A 25770-nucleotide genomic window follows, 5' to 3' on the forward strand; every position below is an offset into this window, starting at 1 on the left:
GGTGATGTCACTCTGGCTGAGAGTGAGCAAATGGACACTGAAGCATTACTTTTGGAGCTTGGTCTACCTGGACTTGATTCGAGCTCTGCCTCTTAATTGCGTGCCCTTGGCAAGTTGCTTAGTCTCTCCGTGTTTCAATTTCCTGATCTAAAAACAACCGAACAAACAAAAAACTACATCAAAGGGTTATTATGAAGATGAAATGAATTAATATGTACAGGGAAGTACCTGGCATTTAATAAGTATACAGATGTTAGTTCTTATTATTTTTAAAAGGGTTCTTCCATTTAAAAATAATTTAAGACTAATGGACTATATGGAAACCAGATTCTCTTCTGTATTCCTCCTTTTGAATGGTATTTTCCATTCTACCTTTGGATGTGTTTTCAGAGGAAAATGGATTATGAGTCATTATTTCGTGTTTATTTTTTTCTTTATTCTCCCTATCCATTCATTTTTGTATTTTTTCAACAATCACATTGCATAGTAGTCTGGACTTGGTGATTTTTATGGACCAGCTTAAACACTTCATGATTTTGGTTTTCATATTAGATTAAATAGATTCAGTTAGATGTGTAAGAATTTGGAATTGGGAATAATACTGATTTCAGTTCAAGATTATTTCATCTAAGGAATCTCTCCACATGGGGAAACATACAAAGAAGTAGCTTGCCTTTCTGAATACATTCAGGCGATCATCATTCATCATACAGGTGCTGTAAGACAGGCACTGGTTTAATCAAACCCAGGTTGTGTTTATTAGCTATTTGCTCCTAGGTCCACAGGCCTCTGTTTGTGTAATCATAGTCTGGTATTTAATCACTGTTTAATTTGATTCTGTAGTGAATTGAATCTAAACCTCTGGTACCAGATCATTTACTCTTAAAAGACCAAAGCCTGTGCACTCAATTTTGACTGCATGGGAAGAATGGTAAGTGAATAATTTGGCCAGTCATGACCAGTAGCTTGCTAGTTAATTAACCGAGGAAGGGTGGCTATTCTTATTAAGAAACAGAAAACTAAGGTGGCATTGTAAGAGAGGCAGAATACAATAGATGCCAGAGGTTCAAATTCCCTGAGGTCATCATCCAGCTGGTTAATTTCTTTTTCTTCCACAAAATAAAAATATTAATAGATACCTACTTGTATGGTACTTGTGAAGATGACATGAAAAGATACATGCAAAGCACTTAAAACTGCTTGGCACAAAGTAGTAACCAATAAGTGCCACTACTATTATAAGGTATAGTTGCAACCAGAGGTAGGATATAGCTGGCTTTGCTGGTGATATTGCCCTCTCCCATCTCACTCATCTTGGCTGACTTTCTTTTATCTTTGTAAAGCAGAAGAATAGCTGCCAACATCCCCCCATTTCCCCCTGTCCCTGGTAGCCACCATTGTAATCTCTGTTTCTTTGAGTTTGGCTTTTTCAGATTCCATGTGTAAGTGGCTTCATATAATTGCCTGTCATTGTCTGGCTTATTTAATTTTGCTTAATGCAAGCTCCATCTGTGTTGTTGCAAGTGGCAGGATTTCCTTTTTTTCTCACAGCTGAAGAGTCCATATATATGTGTACTCTTCACCTTCTTTATCCATTCATCTCTTGATGGCCAAAGAATGCAAACTTCTAGTTATTAGATGAATAACTGTTTAGGATCTAATGTACAGCATAGTGATTACAGTTAATAATGCTATATCATATATTTGAAAGTTGTTGAGAGGGTAGACCTTTAATCTACCACAATAAAATACATGGTAGTTATGTAACATGATTAGTTAAGTAATCATTTTGCAGTATCAGTTGTTTAAGTTTACATGTTATATACCTTAAATCCACACAATCTTTTATGTTAGTTATATCTCAGTAAAGCTGGGGAAAAAAAGAATCACTGCCCAATTCAATCAGTAATAAGGAAAGGCCATTTATATTTTATGAAGGCATTTTTTGCCTTCTCAAGACTTTAAATAAGATCTTCTGGGTGAATCCTTCCCTAATCCCTGTAGTTGGAATTAGCCATTTTTTCCCTTGTAGGACTCCGATGGCCCCAACAAGCTTCATGTTCCTGTGATTGCCTCTCTGCTGGATTAGGACATGTTCTGTATGGTTTGGCTTTTTTCATTTAACATAAAAGCCAGAAAACAGGAAGCACATCCTGCTGATCTTTGCAGTCTTACTGCCTATGGAATCCAGCAATCTCTTAATATCTCTTTAATTTCCTTTCTCAATTGTAGGGAAGACAGGAGACCATTGTAGTTTCTACATTTCCACTGTGACTGTGTTTTTTGATTAGTCCAGCTAACTCATGACTCATAAGGAAGCCTTGGACCTCTTTGGACACACTCACTATTTTTGTTGGTCCCATTGGCTGAAGTAGAGTATAGATGCTGACAGATTCAGATAGGCTGGGGCACAGTCCGAGGTCAAAGTGGAATTAATCACTTTCTACTCAGTCTGCTTTCCTTAAAGATACTCAGCATCAGTTTTTGGACACTGTGGATGGTAAAAAATGCTAGGCTGGGAAAAAAGTCAGAGGGTGGTGCCTTAAAATGCTTTTCTAACTGTCAGCTAGAAATTGGTAAGCTGCGATTCCCATTGGCACAAAGAGACATGTTACTTGATGACAGTATTTGATTCTGAAATAGAGCCCAAAAGGGGAAATAAACAATTTCACCTGCATTTCCAAATATCTGACACACCTATATCCAGAAAATACTTTTAAAATGGCATAAATCCAACAATCCAACTTCTACTTCATGGTATATTTAGTCCTAACACGACTTCTGTAGGCATGGGATGATCAAAAGTTTATTTGAATATTTAATTTGCAAATACTTAATCTGGCAGGCAACATGTTTGTTTGACACATATCTTAGAAGATAATCTAAAAATCCATTTCACTGTGCCATGGAGAAATTTAATGGGTTATTTTAGTCAGCTGGGGCTGCCCTAACAAAATATCTAGACTGGATGGTTTATACAGCATGAATTTATTTACTCACAGTTCTGAAAGCTGGAAGTCTGATATCAGGGTGCCTGCATTGTTGGGGTCTTGGGCTCTCTCTTCCTGGCTTAGGATTGCTGCCTTCTCCCTGCATCCTCATATGGCCGACAGAGAGCAAGACAAGCTCTCAGGAGTCCCTTACACCAGCACGGGTCTCATCATGAGACACCATTCTCATAATGTCGTCTAAATGTAATTACCCACCAAAGGCTCCATCTTCAAATAGCATCAGAAGTTAGTTAGGGTTCTGATACTATTTGGAGATGGGGCCTTTGGGGGGTAATTTGAGGGCACACATTTCACCTTGTGGAAGTATGAAATTTGAGGGCACACATTTCAGCCCATGGAAGTTATCTAGGCACCTCCCTAGGTGGTCTTAATTATTTTTCTTCTGTTTCAATTCTGTTTCCTTCCTTTCACGTCCTGTCCCTTTCCGTCTCTCCTCCCTCCCTTTCTTCCTCCCCCCTTCTTCTTGCTCCCTACTGTAATTTTCCTTCCTCTCTGCCCAGTAAGCACCTTGTGGTACATGCTTTAAGGCACAGACATTCATGGGTTGAATCTGATAGGCTGATATGTTTTGCTTGAAAATGTTTGAAAAAAAATGAAGCCAATATTAAAAAAAAATTGTTTGGATATGAAGCTTCTCTAAAAAGATCAGAGATCTAATCCACAATCCCAGAGAGGCAATACGAGGGTAGCGTGTACAGAATCTGGGGCCATGTTGTCTGAATTCATTTCTTAGCAGTCCAGGGACACTTCCTGCCTATGTGACCTTAAACATTCCTGTGTCTCTAGTTTCTCTTCTGTAAGTAAAGGTGATTATAATATGTACCTCATAGTTATTGTATTAAATGAGTTAATGCATATAAGTGTTTAAAACTGTTCCTAGTACATAGCAAGTGCTGTATAAATGATGTCTCTTACTACTCCTTCATGGCATTACTCGACTAGAGCTCTGGTTTTTTACAGCCCAAACTCTTCCAATTGTCCTTGTGCCAGTGGCGTTCATTATCACTTCCCATGTATTACTGCTCTTACACTGTGCTTTTTTCTCTTATAAGAGGAAACCAATTCTTTCTTCTCTGAAGTAGGAATGACAGAGAGAAATTGACTGGTGTTTTAAGAAAAACAGGCACCATATTTCTTTGTGGAAGGAATACATTTTGCATGTAGATCTTCTACCTGGCTTCGGTAGGCATTTGGCTTATATTCCTTGATTCTCTAAGTATTTGATTTTTCTCCCCTTGCTTGAGGAAGAAAACTTTAACTATAGAGAAGCATTGGCTGGAACACTGGATAAAGCACTAATTCCAGGGCTAGAGCACCTTGATTCTGTTATCAGCTTGGTGATTATCTGTGTACCTTTGGGCCTCCATTTCTGTTTGTCTGGGCCTCTATTTTCTCATCTGAAAAATGGCATAATAATTCACATCTTCTCTGTTTCACCAGATTTTTAAAAGTGCAAATCAGAGATCATATAGGCCTGACTTTCAAAAAAAAATGTATGATCTATTTCATAAGTATGCCACGGATTGAGGGTGTTGATAGTTGTAACATCACAGTTGATTGGCCAATGCCACCATGATTTCCACAGTGCATGATTTTTGTAAAGTAGAGGTTAAAGTCTGGTAGAATTTTCTGTAAGTTATCTTACTAGTCCATGGAGAACTTTCCCAGAGCCACGCTTTTGGTGAATATATATTTTCTAGTCCTGGATGCTTTTCACTTTCAGAGGATATGCCAATGTACGGTTGACATAGGTATCAGTGGACAGTGTGAAGACTCAGATCATCTTAATAGTATTTTCCATGACTGTGTCTTGGGAAAGGCACCTGGAACATCTGCAAACTCCTCAAAACAGGAGGAAGTGGAGTGGCTCAGAGAAACTGTGTTAGAGGTGGGCTTTTATGATGAGTGGACAGAAAGACTAGAATGTGTCAAGAGCTTCAGAGGGGCATTCTTTAGATGCTCTCTGGTCCAACTCTTTCATTTTATAGATGAAAAAACCAAGTCTAGAGAAGAAAAGTGATTTTCCCAGTGCTACATTAGCCAATAGAAAAAGCAGGAATTGAACCTGACCCTTGACTGTCTATCCAGCGCTCTTGGTCCAACAGTCAAAGAGTAATAAGTCTGCTCCTTGGCTGAAATTCTGGTACTTAACCTGTCGTTTCTGATCCAGTCCATGGGATGGTTGGGAATGGTGATGAGATGCACTGCTGGGTACAGAGCACAGTCTCAGTACACACTGGGTTTCTTTCCTCACTCTGTTTCCTTTTTAAATGTACATGGAGTGTGGGACATGACCTCCCCCTGACCACCTCCTCCCAAGCCTCTTGGGTCCAACCCTTCTTGGGTTGCCTTTCTCTAGAAACTTCTTATGAACAAATCTTGAGTAGGTGGCACCATTTTATTAAGAGAATTCTTTGCATTTGCTTCTATCTTTGCTACTCAGATCTTGCATTCTAATTTAGTGACGATGATGCCAGATTCGGGTCTGTGTTTGCTCTGAACTCTCTTATGCAGATGGAGGCTGGTGATATGTGAAGAATCATAATACCACATCAAGTTTCATTTTAAAGTCCATAAGTGTATCTTTTTAAAATGAAACAAACTACTGCACCATGGTGGGGAGGGACATAAATCATGTATTTTTATTACCTCAAAAGACACCAGAAAATGAGCTCTAATATTTCAGAGGTGACAAACAATCTATATGAGTGAATCTCAATTTGAGCCCCGTTATACTTGAACTGATATATACTGCAGTGGGGTTTATAGATGTTTCGCTAACAAAAAAAAAAAAAAAATATATATATATATATATATATATATATATTTAAAAACAGCCCTTTGTTTGTAGTTTGCATTCCTATAGGAGACACTCAATAGTTTTAATGCTGGAGAAGAGACTGTATCAAGCTGTGGGTTCCAGCTGGGAGCAGAATGCTTCTACCTGTTTTGGAGTCCTGGGTCACTGGAACCTAGAGTGTGAGAAGTATTAGAATTGATTTAAAAGAACCAAAGAACAGTGGTGCACAGTGTACTATTGCTTTTTTTTTTAAAGGAACTAAAAATATAGTGGTTTATGACCTTTTACCCTTAGTTTGTTTTATTAACAAATTTTTTTATTGAAGTGTAATTGATACACAATATATTGGTTTTGGTGTACAATGACCTGACAATTATATATGTCATGAAATGCTCACTGTAAGTGTAGTTACCAGCTGTCGTGATACAAATACATTGAAGTATTATTCATCATTCCCTGTGCTGTGCTGTTCATCCCCATGACTTTATTTTATAATTGGGATTGTATCTCTTTATCCCCTTCACCTATTTTTCCCATCCCTACCTTCTCCCCTATGGCACCCACCATCAGTTTTTCCTCCATGTTTATGAGTCTATTTATACCTTTTTTTTGTTTTTTAGATTCCATATGTAAGTGAAATCATATACTACGTGTCTTTCTCTGTCTTACTTCACTTAGCCTAATAGCTGTAGGTCTATCCATGTTTTTGAAAATAGCAAGATTTCCTTCTTTTTTTATGGCTGAGTAATGCTCCCTTGTACATATGTACCACTTCTTCCTTATCCATTCTTGTGTTGATGGACATTTAGCTTTGCTATTTTAACAGACTATAATACCAGAACAAATATCAAAACAGGATTTCATAAGAATATAGAATTGGGAGATCTACTTGTTTCCATACACTTTGTGGTAGCATCAAACATATCTAATGTAGTCATAGGGCTGAAGTATTATTGAAGGTTCCAACTCACACAGTGAAAACAACGCCAACTTTTATGTGTGACTGTGTGGATCCAAACCTCTTATATTTGCTGACTTTGTGCTTTGGGCAAGTGACTTAATCTCTGATGTCTATCTCCTATAGTAGTCAAAAGTAAATGGAGTGGTGAGATGATACCTTTAGAGTACCTAGCATGGTGTCTGATATATGCAAACAACAGATAATTATTGAGTAGTAAGCAGGTGCCAGGGACTATTCCTAGTTTACCCTGTCACCCTCTGAGGGTATTTATCTTGGCATCACCCTGTGCATGATTTTTTTTTTAACCCATCCATCCATTCAGTAGTTAGGTTAACTGTGCTTCCTCTTAGAAAACCTGGACTGATTCAGGCCTTCAGTTTGAGTCTGCACAGTGGTGTGTTTAACTTCCGCCTTTAGGCTCAGCCTCAGGTGTAGCCTCATCTTGCCTCCTGGCTTTTGGGGGAATATCACACTGGGAGAGACCATTGGTGGAGAGATCTGCTTCAAGCAGAGCATCTGGGCAAAGGTCAAATGACTTTTCAGGTGGTTAAAGTCCTCACTGCTTTGGGCTCACTTCATTTCTCTCTGTGAGCATCTGTTTATTCTCTCTTGTAAGGGAGTTCTGTTTGGGTGTGTATTTGTAATTATCCATTGCCTTTCAGAATCTTTAGTCTTTGAACAAAAAGCAGCATTTGTCAAGCTCATTTTTAAAACCTTAGTCATTCCCTATTTCTCAAGATATCCCAGCTCTTTGAAGATATTAGTTAATTCTGTTTTGAGTCTGTAATCAGATTTGCCTTTGAAGTACTCCTGAGTCCAATAGAAACTCTCTTCAGGGCTGGGCCTTTCCCTAAGAATGGAGAGGAATCTTTCTTAGGGCAAATATGTTGCCATGCCATCCCCCACTCATCCTGAAACTGGGAAAGTTTCTCATCATTTATCCAGTGGCCTAAGGGAAATGAGCCAGGAGTTTCTGGGAGGAGCTGACAAGGGTCCATGACAAGTAAACATTCATTTGAGTCAGCAGCCAGGTTGGCAGCTGTGGCCCATCTGTTGAAGATTGAATTGCCTCCAGGGTAAGTCCTGACTAGTTTCTCACCTTAAAGAATGTCTGGGCATCCTCACAGAATGAGATGGAGTTCAGTGTGGCTGTATCTCTGTGAGTAAATACTGAGGTGATTTAGCCTTCATATTGCCCTGCTCTAGTCCCTTCTCTTCACTGCAGCCAAGTGATATTTTTAAAACAGAAATTGGACTGTGTCACTACTTTGATGAAAGCCCAGACTCCTTCCCGTGGCCTACAAGGCCTAGCAGGATCTGGCCTGAGATTTTTCTCCCTGTTTTGTTTTAAATAGCCAAAGCTCCCTCCTCTAACTACTTCTTCTCAGACAGTTTTCTCTGATATGTTATTCCTCTCCTCCTCATCTATTTTACTTGTATTTCAGGTCTCAGATAAAGCATCTCTTCTATAGAGAATCCTTCTCCAGTATGCTTAGACTAGATCAAATCCCCTAAGAAAGGGTCCCACATTCTTGGTAGAATTTACAAGATTCACTCAATGTCTTGCTAGGTTATGAGGTCCACGATGACATTTTGTTCATTAATTTGTCTCAGGGTTTAGTAGAGGGCTAATTCATGTTCACAAATAAATGGTTCTCTCCCTTCCCAACTCTATAGAGACAAAAAGGCTAGCTTCTGTAGTTTCCCTACCTTCATTCTTTACCTGGTGAATTCCTGTTCATATTGCAAGATCAAGCTTAATGATCTCCTTCTTTGAGATGTCTTTCACAGTCACCCTCTGTACTAGTCATAGTAGACTTAATGGCTTACGTAAACAAAAGCATATTCTAGCTCACACAAGATTTTCATCTTGCTTGTCTGCTGGCCTGCTATTTACATGCAGACCCAGGCTGAAAGTTACTGCGTTTCTTTGATTTCCAAGACAGGAGCAAGAAAATGTGGCAAGCCAAATGCTGGCTCTTAATCTTTCCACCTAGAAATGGTATGCCTTACTCAGATTGCATGCTCAGTCACAGAGCTGTGCTTAACTTCCAGGAGTGTAGGGAGGTACAATTGTATTATGTGCCCAGAAGGAGGAAGACTGTTTTATTTCATGAACATTAATACCAACTGACCTTCTCCAATACCTGGCTTCTCTTGGTGCTCCCAAATTCTCACTTACAATGATCTATTTTTCCAACCCCCTGTAGTCACATGAAAGACCTTGTAATCAACAATAACCAAATCATCTCCAAAATCTTAATGTCAGATGCACGACTCTGTAACTCCATCTCCTAATTTTCCATCTCATGTGCTGTACCGCCCTTACTGTAATAATGCCTTGCCTCCATCAGGACTCCTGCTGCAGTTTGGTTCCCCAAGAAGCAAACTCTGAGATGGAAACTGGCATGCAGGGAGTTTATGAGGGAGTGCTCAAGGAATGAAAACCTGTGGGAGGAGGGAAGCAGGCAGGATGAGGCAGTGGGAGAAGTTAGCGCAATCCCACTGAGTGCTCGGAACCTGGGGATAGTCCTTTAGAATTACCCCTCCTTGGGGTAAAGGAGAACCATCATTATTGTGGGTTGCCCTCAGGATGGGAGTGTGACTGTGGTTGACGCATCTCTGTTCAGCCAAGGGCAGTTTTCCTAAAAGGCTAATAGCTAGGATCTTTAGCAGGCAGTACTCCCGTTAGCTGGGGGGACTAATTGTTTTAGTTCGGAAAAGAGATCTGGGTAGTGCGATAGTGTCCACCGTGGTATCCATTCTGTTTCAGCTGTCTACCTCCCTCTTCATGTTCTCAGTCCTCTCTTTAGTAGTTGAGGTTCCTTGTCACCTCATCATTATCACCTCTTATACTCTCAATTTCCTTGTATTTCTTTTTACCCATCATATTTGCCTAAAAAAATCATCTCTCGTTATACCTAACTTTCCAATTACCTTGCACTTGTCCCAAATACTGAATGAGACTGGCAGAAACCCATGGCCATGGCTGAGTACTCTCATTCAACACAAATGACCACAGATCACAAGTGGCCTGCAGCCACCCTACTGCATGCCCTAGTAAATTCTTTCTTCTTTCCAAAATGACTAATACCTTCTCCCTTCTCTTGAAACTTCCAATACCTCCTCCCTCTATTTCTCAGGTGTTGCTTTCTCTTCTCATTTCATTGGGAAAATATAAATAAACAGAGGAGAACTACTTCATCTTCCCACCACTATGTCCAACTTTCGCCACCTCCTCCCTTATTTCCTTGTTTAATTCTTGTTGTAAATATGAGCCATTCCATTTGGGCCCTGGAACGCGGCTGCTGTTGCTTCTTCAGGACTCTATTCCTGCAAGGATTGCTCTCTCTTCTACATCATCAATTTTCTTCACTCACGTTGGATCACTCCCAACAGCATACACACATGCTGTGATCTTTCCTGTCTTTAAACAAGACTCTCACTTGGTACCAAGTCTCTCTAGAGCTACTACCCTGTTGTGTGTGTGTGCATGTGTGTGTGTGTGTGTGTGTGTGTGTGTGTGTGTTTTAATGGGAAAATAACTCAAAAGGTTTGCCTTGTTTTTCTGTCTCTCCTCCCTATGTTTCACTCTTCCTTTGACTCCAGTCGGGCTTTGCTTCACTGCTTCCCTGAAACTACTACACTCAGCAGTGAACTTCTTGCCAACCCAAAGGTTGGTTCTTTCCTTATCTTATTTAGCTTCTCAGTAGCAGGTGACAAAAGTGACCATTGCTACTTTCCTGAAGCACTTTTCTTCTTGACTTTCATGATGTCTATTCTTCTGTGAAGCAAAATGCTTAAATGATGCCAGGAACCAACTTGTTACAGAATTCTAGTGCCCTGATTGCCAGAAAGATATGAATTACATCTCATGTTCCTGTGCAGTTACTATCCTATCTTAAATTGCTAAGAGGGTTCCCTCCACACTCTAGCTTGATGTAATCTTATTATATAGTTTATATATTTCTGTTGTCCTTTCGTTTTTATTATGTATTGTCTTGGATCATTTTTGGAAGCACATGTTAGTGTTCAGGTAGAACACTTTGTTGGTTGCCTGAATTATTTCATTAATTTCTGGTGTTTTGTTCTTATATGTCATAGTTATGGAAGTCTTACTAACTGTGAGTCTCCTACTAGGACCTCAATTACCCCACAATAATTTTTATTTGTAAGTTGACAGATTTATAGCACTGAAAAGAATTGGGTGTTATTTTAGTTTGTTTTATTAGGAAATAAAATAATGTACTTTACTTTTAAAATGAAGTTTCTAGTGATTCAACAGCTATTTTTATCCCATGTTTCCATACATGAAGGATATTATGACTTCAATGATTATCTTAGTAGTAAAACTCTGTATTTGACTAATTATAATTTTCAAGGTGTTTTCATGAAGTAAATCATAGTAAGAGAGAGAGATTAGTTCTGAGTTCAAATCCTGGGTATAACATGTTCTAGCAGGGTGACTTTGAGCCAGATATTTAACTTCTCTAAGCCTCAATTTTCTAGACTTTAAAATGAGTGTAGTGCTATATTTCACTCATGGAATTATATATGGACTAAATTAGATAACACCTTTAAAGATGTAAAGCAGTAAGTAGAGAACTGACCCTTAGAACAAACTGTTGGGGACTCTGAGACTCAGAGTGGTTAAATGTAAGTCACAGCCTGGAAAGTAGCAGAGGCAGAGCTAGAGCTCACATTTTCTAGCTTGAATTCCCCTACTGTGCTGATCTCTCTCCCTCTCTTTAGCTGTCACACAGAAGCAGTCTGAGCAAAATGGACATAAAACCATTTTGGAAAACAACCTCCAGAAAAGACTTAACTGTGTACTTAAAATTGTAGGTTATTTTAATTCTTACCATGAACTTCTATGAGAAAGCAGGTAATGCTCTGACTTCCATCCCAAAGACAAAAAGATCTTTTTGTTGAATCAACCCTTTGTTCTCTCGTACTGGATGGATCTCCAGGTCAAGGGATGAAAGACATTAATTTGCATTAGACAACAGCTGCTCTCTGTATGCACAGTACAACATGGGAGGAACTGTACAGCATCATTTTGTAACAGATGGATTAAAGCATGTCTTAGTAAGATACACCAGTAGAGGGGGGCTGGAGCCCCTTGATCTCTCTGATAAAAGCTACACCAGGGACAGTGGAAACCTAATAAATATTAACTGGTATCAACTCATGAGAACTCTTTGATTTTTGGACATTTAAATCAACTGTCCTCCTAGGTGAGAAATTAATAATAGTATATTCAGTCCTCATATTTCTTGGGTTCTTAAGTATTGTATCTAACCATGAATCTTTCTATACTTTTAGCTTAAGATGGGATCAAATGCACCAGCTGCATTTGCACATAAGCTATTGTGTTTAGTACATCTCACTTTTTCTCTTGGCGTCAATGGGCATTCATCTTTTCTAATTTCATTGTAAGATGGTTACACTCTGGTTTGATCATTCGACTCATGTGATATTGTTTCCTTCTTTCTCCCTCAGATATTGATGAGTGTGCAGCTAAGATGCATTACTGTCATGCCAATACAGTGTGTGTCAACCTGCCTGGGTTATATCGCTGTGACTGTGTCCCGGGATACATTCGTGTGGATGACTTCTCTTGTACAGGTGAGCATTAAGAAGCAAAGTTGGTTTTCTGACTCAACCCTTCTCTGTATCCTATCTGTGTTGTTACATTGAGCTCCAAGTGCACTAGGTACTATTTTTACCTAACTAGTTCTCCTTTTGCATATTATTTTACCCTCAGGTTTTGAGAAAAAAAGTGATGATAAAAGAAATTTATCTACATAATTTATTTTATTATTATTTTTTAGCACATTTTTATTACTTTTATTTATATTTTATTTTTATTTTTTTGAGAGGGCATCTCTCATATTTATTGATCAAATGGTTGTTAACAGTTAACAACAATAAAATTCTGTACAGGGGACTCAATGCACAATCATTAATCCACCCCAAGCCTAATTCTCATCAATCTCCGATCTTCTGAAGCACAACGAACAAGTTCTTACATGGTGAACAAATTCTTACATAGTGAATAAGTTCTTACATGGTGAACAGTACACGGGCAGTCATCACAGAAACTTTCGGTTTTGATCACGCATTATGAACTATAAACAATCAGGTCAAATATGAATATTCGTTTGATTTTTTTTTTATACTTGATTTATATGTGAATCCCACATTTCTCCATTATTATTATTTTTATTATTATTATTATTATTATTATTATTTTTTAATAATGCTGAAGTGGTAGGTAGATGTAAGATAGAGGTAGAAAACATAGTTTAGTGCTGTAAGAAAGCAAATGTAGATGATCAGGTGTGTGCCTATAGGCTAAGTATTAATCCAAGCTAGACAAGGGCAACAAAACATCTACGGATGCAGAAGATTTCTCTCAAAACAGGGGGGGGTGAGGTTCTAAGCCTCACCTCTGTTGATCCCCAATTTCTCACCTGATGGCCCCCCTGCGACTGTGCCTGTCTTAGGTTGTTCCTCCCTTGAGGAATCTTACCCGTCTCTGGCTAACCAGTCATCTTCTGGGGCCATACAGGGAAATCTACATAATTTATTTTAACTCCCAGTATTTCTGTCAGTATGTGTGTGCATGCATGCATGGGTGTATGATTTGAAATTGAAATCTCAATTCCCTATAGTAACCCTGAGGGCCTAAGAGACATCAGTTCCAAAAATAGAAAAGTATCAAACTATTTTCCTTCTGTCATGATGAAATGTTTTTGCATATGAGAAAATGCACTCTGTTCCCATTGGGAAAGACAAGGATTAAATTTAAAGAGGGGCAGGGACTGGGCATATGCAAGCCAGTCAGGACTTTTCATTGATTATATACTGACTGTCAGTTTCCCCATTGTCTCCCTGTATCACTGGCTCTAAGCATGAAACTGGAATGCCAGGGACTGTGGTTCATGCCTTTGTGTGAACAATCTTGGCTTTGTGGAGTATTTGTTTTCAGGTTTCGGTATACTTCCAATGGTGCAGATGGAGATGTGAACAGTAAACTGGTGAAGGGTGATAGATGATTCTGAGTTTTTCTTCTCTTGGTCTAGTGTCTTTAAAGAGGAATCTGAAACCCATAAGAGAAGGGCCTCTTGAACGCAAGATATCAGTCATGCCGTACTTTTTTCTGACTCCTGAATCTTTTTCTTTGTACTAAGAACATTGGCATATAAAAACTGAATTCTTCACTCAGAATGGAATGTCCCTCTTTTCTTAATGTATTTTATTCTGGGTGACCTTTTCAGAAGTGCAAAAAGTTGCAAAAGTTAGGGAAGTATGTGTCTATGTCCAAATACCTTTGCCATTGATTTTGTATATTTATAAATAACTGTTCTTCAACTAAGGGGCTGAAGATCTCAGGTTTCTGACAGCCACAGAAGGCCAAATTTCATTTATCTACCTTTTACATATTATAACTAAAATTCCTAGAGAAAAAAGAAAGAGATTGAATAAACATAGCATGCTGAGATCTAAACATTTTAAGGGGCTAAAAAACTCTTTTGGACCTATAGACAAACACAATTTAAAAATATGTGATGTTGCAGATGCCTATTTCATTATTTCTTTGTTTTTAATAGTAAATCCAGGTCTTGACCTATTTTAACCCTTAGATTAGAAGGAACCAGTGGATATCAACCCAACATAACCACACCATATCATGCAGCTCAAACCTTAATTAAGGCCCCACTCTGTGAAAAGGCCTGTTGAAATTACATCAGAATACCACCTCTGCTCTTGTTTTTCCACTGGGGGAAAAAGGAAATGCTGGTGCTTGTTGAAAACCTTTTCAAGAGAGGTGCTCTGCCTGGTGGTTTATATATGGGACAAGATGCAAAATGTGTTATTTAAGAACTAGCTCTAGAATTATTTTTCTAAAAGAAACTGTGTTGTTTGAAGTAAAAGACAAGGGTATGGGTGTCAGTGGGCACCCAGGCATTCCTCCTCTGCCCTGCCCCCCAAAAAGACGGCGTAGTTCTGCATGGAAAAATCTATACAAACACATTAGCATGCACACACACACACACACACACACACACACACACACACACACACACACACACACACCACTTCTTTGTTTTGTTTGCATATGTGTATTTTGTCTGAAAGAGAACACAAAAGTTAGAAAGAACAAAAGTGAAAAACAAGAGGGAGGAGAGAGGAACAAGTCAGAGAGCAGAAGGCTAGGTAGTGTGGAGGACAGGCCGCCAGTGGAAACCAGCCAGTGAAAGGAGAAGTGAAAGAAATTTTAAGGAAAGGAGTATTTACCATGAGATATTTCTCTTGTTTGCTATACAGTATGCAGTGTAAGTCTTCTTCATGACCTTCAGCCTTTCAGCAAAGTCTACCCACCCTGAATGCTGGGTGAAACTCTTCCCATCCCATGCCAACAGGATGAAAGTTTCCTTAGTGGACAAGAGAAAGTAACCATTCCTACCCTTTCCCTGCCCTCCATCTTACGCTTAGACACACATACATCACTATCACCACAGCCTCCTCCCAGGAATTTCAGAAATTTTGATGAGTGTTTTGGATTTCCATTGGTCGTAGAATGAGGAGTAAAAAATTTTTCCTTAGAAAATCTTTCTTTGATCCCAGATTACTTCCTACCTACTGCCCTATTTTTCAGCTCGTATTCACAGCAAAACATCTCCATTTAATTGTCTGTGGTTATTGTCCTCATTTGCATTTCCTCTTCTCACATACATGTTCACCATTCCACAGAGACTACATTATCAAGGTCACCCATCAACTCCATTCTGCTGAATCTAATGCTCTGTTCTTCTGTGATCTCTCAGCGGCATTTAGAGCTGACCAGAGCTGACCACACCTCTTTTAAACACATTCTTTTCTTGACTTCTGAGATATCATATTTCCTGGTTTTCCTTCTCTCTTGCTGGCTACTCCTGCCCAATGTCCCTAGCTGTTCTTGTTAACGTTTTAAAGATTAAAGTGCTTTAGGGCTCTACTCTGCACTCTCTTCTCCTGCTCATCCACATATTGTTTTTAGATGCCTTCATTCCATCTTATGACTTTAACTGAACACCCTATGTCAGTAACTCCTAAATTTCTGTCTGGTTTCAATCTTTTTCCTGAGCTTTTGGATTACATATTCAATTTGATATGTACACATAGATGTTTACTAGGCATCTCATATTAATGTATATAAGACAGAACTTTTGATTTCTTTCTACCTCTGCAAACTTCATCCTCTTCCAGTTTTCCCCATCTCAGCAAATGCAAGCACCATCTACACAATTTTCAAGTCAAAAAAAGGTAGGGGTTATACTTAATTGCTTGCTTTCCCTTGCCCCTCCACTTTCAGTCATATACCAGTCTTGCTCACTCTGTCCTCTACACCCTGTCCTACTTCTGAGTCCACTCCTGTCCATATCCTCTACCACCAAACTACTAGACTTCTGCAGTGGTCACCACACTGGAGTCTCTGGTCCAGTCTTGCTCCATGGTAACTCACTCTTCCAATAGCAGCTAGAACAAACTTTTTAAAACAGAAATCATATAAATCTGCTTAAAACTCTCATGTAGTGTCTGATCACACAGAAAATCAAATCCATGCTCCATATTTTGATATAAAACCTCATATAGCTTTTCTCTTTTCTACCTCTTTGACTTTATCTTGTACCGTTTCCATCCATGTCCATTATGATCTGACCACTGTGCCTTTGACATTTTTTCCATTCAACAAGCTTGTTCAGCCTTAGGACCTTTGCATGTGCTGTTGCTCTTTCTTAGAAGTTTTTTTCCTGTTGCTGTAATTGTAACTGGCTCTTTTCTGTCATTCAAATCTCAGCCTAAAGGGGTCAGCTGAGAGAGGCTTTTTCTGATTAAACATAATTAACCTCCCATTTTCCCATCATATCACTTACTTTTAATTTTCTGGATATCACTTTTCACCACCTGAGGTTTTTATTATTTATGTATGATTTTTAAAAACTTACTTCTTTCTATTTGAATTTAACTTTTGTGAGCAAGGACATTTGCCCTTTTGTTCATTACTTTATCTTGGCTACTTAGAACATAGCCTAGCACAGAGCAGTGCTAACTAAGTTTTTATTAAATGAAGGCATGCATAAAACTGGCCTTGGGCTTATTATTATTATTGGTTTATAAAATATGCTAATATCTGCTGGAGAATTATTTTAATGTCAAATTATGTATGTGAAAATATTTATCAGTTACTTAGTCAGGACAGGATGTTCTGCAGTAACAAAAAGCCCCAGACATGAGTGACTTAAAATAACAAGGTTTCATTTCTTGCTCATGTAATATGTCGATCACTGATCAACAGGTGGGGTGCTGTGCTCATTGTAATTACTTTGGGATATAAACTGATGGAATACATACTATTGTGAACATTTCCAGTCACCCAATTACAGAAAAAAGCCTGGAGAGTCTTTGCATTGGCTATGAAATGTTCTTATCTGAAGTGACACACATCCCTCCCAACCACAACTCATCAATCAGAACTAGTCACCAGTCCCCAGCCACTACAAGGGAGTGAGAAAATTAAGTCCTACTTTGTGCCTTGAAAGGTAGAGAACAGAAATTTTTCACGAATGGTGTTAATTCTTTTAATAGATTGTCAACAAATTTTGTTTCCTTTGACATGAGGAGCTGTTGATTAAAATAACCTTCTTTCAATAGCAGTTCATAATTGATGGAAAAATAGTCTTCAAAAATGATTATGGTATGGTGTGAGGGGTCATGGAGAAAACAGTGTAGCACAGAGAAGGCAAACAGTGACTCTGTGACATCTTACTACACTGATGGGCAGTGACTGCATTGGGGTATGGGGGGACTTGATAATATGGATGAATGTAGTAACCACATTGTTTTTTCATGTGAAACCTTCATAAGAGTATATGTCAATAATACCTTAATAAAAAATTTAAAAAAATGGTTGTGGTATTAAGCACATTATACTAAGTGCTATGATGGAAGTACAAGCAAAACACAACAAGAAAAAGGTGCTTGATTGCCAGGTTGGAGTGTTTGGGATGTTTTTTGTAAGCCGAAAGGAGCTATTGGAATTTACTGAGGCTTGTTAGCATGTAGTGACCGGATTACATTAGGATTTTACCTTGGGGATTAGGGATGGGGACGAGTAGAGCTAAGAGACAAGCATTCTCCATGATGGTCGTTTTTCCTTTGGGCCAGATTCAAGGGCCTCCATCAGACACTTCTGTAGTAAGCTGAAACTCTGAGATTGACCTTGGTGTTCTGAAAATAAGCCTGTTAGGCCAAATGTGCTCTTGACTCTCCAAGATACAGCAGGTCCCTACCTCTTATCTCTCATTTCTTTATTGGCAAAGATGACTTCTTTCCCTAAGAGGTATTTGCCTATACAGTAGGTGAAGTGTATAATAGATGTTGGCCACTATTAGGTGTTTTCAGATGTTTTATTTCCAAAAGACAATTTTCTGGGAGAAACTTACAGGCCTGAAGACATCCTTTGTTTGCCGAGTTCCTGACAGCACTTCTCGTTTACTGATATTCCTTACTTCCAAAGCTCATTCTAGTCTCTATCCCAAATCAATTAGCATCTGCTGCCACTGTTCCGTTGGTTATATAAGTATCTCAGGGTCACTTTTTTTCTCTCCTTTGGCATGTCATTTAGCCTGAAATTAACTTTCTTCTAGAAGTCAGTAGTCATATTGAAAAATTCCATTTGCCCAAAAATTAGTGAGTCTGGATTTAAAAAGATCTACCAGCTTTGGTGATACATTGAGCTATTGAATGATTGATTGATTCATTCACTTATTCATTCATATATCCAATATATTATTAGTGTCTGTCATGAGTGTTAGGAAATATGGCCACTGAGATTAGTGACAAATGACCTCTGGACCCAGGGAGTTCATGGTTAATGAGGCAACATCTTAAAGTGAGAAAACTGAAATGTTTGCTATTAAAAATGTTCCAGTGCTTGCCAAATTGATCTCTCTTCAAAGTCTTAGTAGAGTTTAGATAAGTGTTGGTATCTAACTCCATGTTAGTTGTTTGTTCTTGACAAATTCCAAAGAAGGAACCCCGACATCACCTCTGCCAGTTCTATGCTGCTAACAATGGTCCTTTCAGAAAAGCTGCATTTGAGACAACAGATGCTGAGCTTGATGCTAGAGGGGAAGGCAAGGCATCAAACAAAAGAAATTCTAGTTCTTTTCTACTTTTTTCCTTGTTAAAAATCAAAAAGAAATCATGTCTCATGGGATAATAAAGTTCTGAGGGTTCAACATTGAGAATAATTATCTAGAATTTTAAAATGTTTCATAACTTAATTATTACCCCTGAGGGCTGGGGATTCCCTGACACGTTCATCTATTATATATGCGGCCCTGTACCTTTTTTCTAAAAAAGTTCCCCATGGCATTTGAAAGGGTAAAATCTAAAGCATTTAACCTTTGACACTGGAGTAGTTCTTAGCCTTAGAATGTGTATGTGAGTCTTAATCACTTTCTCTCCCGTAAGTCATCCCTGAGTTGTTACTACTTTTCTATGGATTTTGAGACTGGAAGCATCCCTGAAGTTGAAGTTGGGTGGGGGCTTTTCTCTTTTCTGTACCCTTTGATTTTTGGAATGGTCAGCTTGCTTGGCTTATTGGTCTCTGACTTTGATTTATCCTCAGTTAAACTCCCTGTGTTTAGGTGGTTTGATAAGATGTTATCATTAGTACTCAGGCAGCTTTAAAGGAGGATACTTGTGATTTATGACAAAAGCATGTAGCAATAAGAAAGTGCTTGACAGTAATGGGGAAACATTCATTTTTATGCCAAAAATGTTCCATGAAGGCAAGAAGTAAAGGGAACAAGTGGGATAACAAATACCCCATGTGATTTCCATTACCTTGCTGAAAGGACTTTCATTTTCTTGATATTGTCGTGGAAGAAAGCTTAGAGGAAGTATATGTTTGAAATGCTTCAAGTAAGCTTAGTTAAATTTAGATATTAATCTATTAATGGTGAAAATGAAGTACCCTATACTGAAAAGAGGTTTGATGAGAGTTTAAAAGATTTAGAAGCAAAAGTTAAATGTTAGAAATTTTATACCTTGCTTGTAAGGTTGATGAAATACAGAATGTTTTCAAATGTGAGATACATGGTATTTTCTCACTGAGCAAAGCCATATGAAGTGAGGATAAAAACTGAACATTCTCAATTTGATAGCACACAGTAGGAAGTTATCTGCTGATTATCCTTACCTTTTAGGCACATAGCATTTGCTTTTTTTGAATGTGCTTTTTCTTGTTTACTTTTGACTCTTTGGCCGCAGTAAAAGGAAGGAGTGACTAATCACTGGGCTCTCGGTCTCAGAAGTGGTGATACAGCTTGAAGAATAAAATCACAGTCATGGGCCGCCTGCAGACTACTTTTACTTTAGTGAAAAATGCTATATATCAAATGCTTTAGAGTGCAAAACTCCTTTTCATTACAGGTACCAGAAAACATCCACCAATATATCGAATAAGAGAAGTTAAAATAAGACATAAACCTTTGGATCTTTCAAAACTCAACTAAGAGCTCTGATGATCGTTATGAGGCATTTATCTTTTGTTTCCATCTGTTTGGCTGGTCTGTCCTGTTTTTTTTTCTTCCCTTCCTTTAAATAGGTAATCAGCTCTGTTGTCCTCCTCCGCATCCAGAGCAGGGATGTGACAGTACTGAAAGCAGGATTTCAAAATCCTAATCCTTCAGGGCTGAACTTCCTAACCCTCACCTCAGGTTAGAATCACTTAAGCGCATGAAAAAATAAAAATAAAAAAAGTTGATATCTGTAATCTACTCCTAGACATTTTTGATTTTCATTTGGTCTAGTATTGCAACCTGGCTTCAGAGTTTTTGTTTAACTTTCCAGGTGATTGTAGTGTGCAGACAAGGTTAGGAGCCACTGCTCTTGTAGAACAGGGAGGGTTGGAGCATGGAGAGAATGTCAAGAGAGGAATCAGAAGGGAGAATTTCCCACTGTATTGTAGACTAGAGAAAGATTCCTTTGAACTGCTGGTGGGCAATATGGGGTCAGGAGGTAAAGAAGGCAGAGCCTGGGACAGTTCCTGTAGTAAGGACCCTGACTCCAAGGCTGCATTCTGGGTGGTGCAAGACTCTGGAGAAAGAGAGGCTGTGGGATGTCTCTGCACGTGGGTCCTCATGGGAAGATCCTGAATGTTCACCTGCAACATGAGTGCCGCGATGCCTCACAGAGTCCTAAAGATAGTGGGTCATCGTCATGGCGGCCTGTGTGTTTGATGGGACAAGGACCAGACTGCTCCCTCTTGGCCAATGTCTTGATCATTTGGAATCTTCTAGAGCCATGGTGCAGACTGATGGAAGCAGGACACCCTCAAAGTGACTGATAGTGTTACTACTACCCTACTAGCCCAGAACAATAGGCATTCAGAACCATTCATTAAGTTGAGCTGAAGAAATTATAGAAAGCTCCGTTACTTGCACATGCATGTTTGTAACTGGGCTTCTCCACCCATTGCATGTGAAAGAAATGAAGTCAAGAAAAGGAGCTAACAGGAAAAAATTTGGAGGCCTCTTAAAATAGTGATTCTGGGATGAAAATTTATGGACCATTGGTTTTCCAGGGCAAGTTCAGTTTTTCCATGTGTAGTCCTGGAAAAACCAGAGACCAAATATTTATTGCATTTAGTTAGAGTAGTCTTAAAATAATGCTATAGTCTTTAAAAGCCAGCAAATATGTCTTTAGAAAATATCAAAGGGCATTTACCTTGAGATTTCAGGATGAAAATAAATCTGAAGGACTTGCCCAGTGTTTGGCTTCTTTATTAGGTTTAAGTGGGAGTTCTTTCTATAATAGCACATATTGTGAAGGCTCTGAACCACACTGACTGCTACAGAACAAGTGGGGTAAGTGAAGCAGCTGGCCCCCAGGGTATTTGTGCACTAACCTATTAAGTTGCTCTTGACCCAAATTCGTCATAAAAGGTTTTTAATATTTCTGTATTCTCTATTGTTGGAGTCATGCATTCAGAATCACAATTAAGCCTTCACATAAAGGAGTTTGATTAAGTATGCCTTAGCCCTTACAACATTGTTACAGCTAGTTTTACAGCCTTGATTATACCACATTTGGGTTGACACAGTGAGTGGTCATTTCTCTTTCACAGGCCAGTGAACTATCTTACATTCTTTATTTCCATCTCAAAGACTTGGTTTGCATATACATAGCTATTTCCATACTTTTCTAAGGCAGAGGCTTCTGTATCTCATGTTGAAAATTTTGTGTAAATTAGTATATGAGTTCTACCAGTTGCAAGCTTTGGCTGTGCTACTTACTTCTTTTATGAATTGGAAAACAGTTTAAGTTCTCTGCTACTCTGTCATTATCCTTTCTACATCCTCACAGAGTTGTGAAGGATAAAGTGAGACAGTGCAGGTTTATCAGTTCAGGTGATTTTAGTTGAAAGAAAAGAAAAAAAGCCTTATCTCCACTGGCTAAAATGATAAATTTATACTGTCATAATAAAAAGTCAAGAGGGAGAGTGTTTCCAGAAGTAGTTAATTTGGTTGCTTATGACATCATCAGTGACACGGAGTGTTTCCAGCATTTTACTTCGTTTTCAGTGTGAGAGTTTGAAACTTGATGTAGCTCCCTTGGAGGTCTCAAAATGGCTGAAAACTCTGAGAATCAGATCCTGAATTGACTGTGTCCCAAAGTCAAAAGGGAAAAGGATTCCCTTCCTAGAGTCTTTAAAGACCAACAATGACTTTATCAGGAGTCTGTCCCTAGCAAGTTTGTTTTCATGTGTCATTGGTCAAAACTGTTTAAAATGCCTATTAACAAATTCTATCCTAGAAAGGTAAATAGAATTACCTTGAAGCATGACTTATCCCTGAGGGTAGGGTAGGTCCCAGCTTTCTTTATAGTATTTGGCTTACATCTAAAGAAAATTTGGGTTCTGTTGTCAAAGAAAGTGAACATGTGTGTGTGTGTAGATCCACAGTTAACAGGCAATTGACAGCATCGATTAGAATATACTCAAAGCTTTGAAAACATTTTAAGTTTGGGAGTAATTAAAAAATGTAGTTAGGTACTAATTATACTGAATTTAAATATGTGACTGTGTATAGATATGTAGATGGATATATATTTATGTTGATGTTAATTGTCCCTTTTCTGGTAATGGTTCAGGAAACAGGAAATACATGGCTGATAGGAACGTAAATTGGTACAAACTCTCTTGAGAGTAATTTGATAGTATGCATCAAAAGGCCTCAAAATATTTATTTATAGCAACTTATTCCAAGGAAATAATCTGTCACAATTAATTATGTGAGAAGATTTTCTTGGCAGCAATTTACTCCATTTTTTTATTTAAGAAAAGAAACTGTGGGCAGCCTAAGCATGAACTAATGAAAGTTTGATTAAATAAATTATAATTATAATTTATCCATATATTGGAATACAATGAATATTCAAATAATGTTTAGAAGACTAGTATCAATGGAAAATTCTCAGTGCATAGTATGGTGAGATTCAAACTAGTATTTATACAGTTTTCCAATTAAAATAATAAATCAATAAAAATTATTTATGGATACATATTCAAACACACACACATACACAGAAGCACAGGCTGGGAATATTTCCCCCAAATAAATAGGCAACAGAGAGTATCTGTGAGTGGATGGTTATGTATGTTTCTTTACACGATGTATTTTCCAAATTTTCTATGGAATGGAATACAATGCTATGAATTTGCATTATGTTTTAATGTCAGAAAAGTGTTACTACAATAAGAGAAAACAGAAAATGATAGACAAAGGTGACATTGAGTTTATTCCTACAAAATCTCCTAAGTGTCATCCTACTAAATTAAATTTTTAATAAATATTTGCGACTGGGTAGTACTAATGCTTTTTATCCTTAGTGACATAGATAATGGGTCTGAACAGAAGAGACTAAAAGTAGTGGCTTTGTTTTATCATGTCCCCCTGGAGAATTCAGTTGACTGACCTAACAGTTGAAGGTCACTTACAATGATGATTTTTTTCCTTCCTCTAGTATCTAGGTGATCTGGTAGCCAAGTCCTACCTACCTATTTTTTATAAGCCCTCTGGTAGGGCTTCCAGAGTTAAGGCAGTTGGTCCAGTTTTTTTCTGGACTATGCCCAAGATAAAGAGATACTGAGCGGGGACACAAAAGAACCAAGACTTCCATAGCGAAGCAACCGCTAGATGAGAATCTTGCAACAGTTTCTGGTCTTACCCCTGCCACCAGCTTACTGAGTGAATGTTGCTAACTCAGCATTTTCCATGGGACCTTTAAGGATCACCTAACTCAATGGTTTTCAGTCAGAAGAGCTGGGATTCCAAATAAGTTTCCCTTTGAAAGGAGTTCAACATCTTTAAAGAAAAAATAACTTAGCAAATGACTACTTTTCTAATTCCATGATTCTGTAAGATATGGTTCCTGACCTCTTGGCAGTTATGGTTCCTTTGGGGGATATAAAATTTACATTTAAGGAGAATAATTTTATAAGGCATATAACTGAGTGCTAACTGTGAGATATGGGCAATAAATGCTATGGGAAAGAGCATTGGTGCTGGGAGAAAGAAAGGTATTAATTACTACATGGTAGAGAAAATGTGCTTTCCATAGGAGGGTGTCTGAAGGAGTCTGATTTTGATGTTGGGTAGGAGATGGCGAAAGAATTGAGAAGTAATAGGGTTCCTAGAACTTTAGAAATAGATCCATGTCCATGTTTGTTGACCTACAGTGTGACTTGGAGGTGACCTGTGTAGAAGTGGAAAGCACTGAAGGCTCTGAGTGAAACAGACTTGGGTTGCTGCCTCAACTCTGGGCATTTATCGGCAGCATCAACTTGAATCAGCTTCCAGTAAATAGACACACTTTTCTTCCAGGATCTTGCAAGGAATAAATGAGATAATACTTATAAAGTGCTTGGAAGAGGGATCAGCATAGAGCAAATGCTCAGTGAATGTTAGCCATTATCATCTCTATTTTACAGGTGAGGAACCTGACTTGAGACACAAGGAGATGAAAGAATTGTCCATAGCCACAGACCAGAAAGTAGTAGAGCAGAAGATAGGAATGTAGTTCTTTCAACTCCAAAGGCTCAAATGCAACCTTCCTTAGAGCTCTTTTGAAGATGCTTTTAAAATGCTAATGCTACATGGTCTGTGGATGCCTTAGTAAACAACACCCATTATTAGAATTAACAGAAAAGACTGGGATTTTGGAGCCAAGGGAATCCTCTTCAAAACACAGCTTTGCCACTTAAAATCTTTGACATCCTGAAGAGATTCCTTAGATGCACCATGTTTCAGTTTATAATAACACAGAGGGTTGCAATTCAAGGTTTAAACATATGAAAGAGCCCAACCCAGTGACGGACTCTTTCTTGGTGCTCCATGTAAGCCCTAAGATCTGTTTGCCAGATTTCCTTCTATGCCTTCTTCTCACCAAGTGGCTCATGAAACACTTTAGAAAACATCAAGACACTTTGAAATACATTTGGAAAGCTGCTTGCCTTGAGAAACTCAGTCTCTGTAGACTGTGTCCAGATTCTCCAGGAACACAGGCCTGCAGTCAGGGGCTTTAGACTGATGGGTTACGAAGGGAGAGCAGTAGGAAGTGGATTTCACAATGGTTGGTAACTAGCAACAAATATATTCCTTTATTTAAAGAAAAATGTTGCCTGGGAGTCATTAGTTTGGGAGTTACTATAGACCAGAGCTTTGGAATATGTTCTGCGAGCTCCCTTTAAAAAATTAAGTTTGTACCCTGAGAAGGGAAGCCCCTTAAACTGTGAACAACTTTGATATTTATCAGCTCTGCTTGCTGGCACCTAGTTAGTCCTTAAGTGTCTACGGGACAAATTGATTTCAGGAGGAGAAGGTTGGATGGTCAGAAGCTTGGTCTAGGTTGACTCTAGGATGGGGTTTTGGCAGTTGGGA

The 25770-nt window shown here is 38.5% G+C and overlaps 1 protein-coding gene across 2 annotated transcripts in view; it reads left to right on the forward strand.

Moving 5' to 3' along the window:
* NELL1 (neural EGFL like 1) overlaps positions 1-25770 on the forward strand; it is an 865070-nt gene that overhangs the window by 414213 nt on the left and 425087 nt on the right. For both annotated transcript variants that reach the window (XM_037027141.2, XM_073216324.1), the window contains exon 13: positions 12275-12400. In XM_037027141.2, the coding sequence (XP_036883036.2) occupies positions 12275-12400 (126 nt within the window). The remainder of the gene's footprint in view (positions 1-12274; positions 12401-25770) is intronic.

The sequence above is a fragment of the Manis javanica genome, chromosome 11, assembly GCF_040802235.1.
Source record: "Manis javanica isolate MJ-LG chromosome 11, MJ_LKY, whole genome shotgun sequence".
NCBI classification, from domain to species: Eukaryota; Metazoa; Chordata; class Mammalia; order Pholidota; family Manidae; genus Manis; species Manis javanica.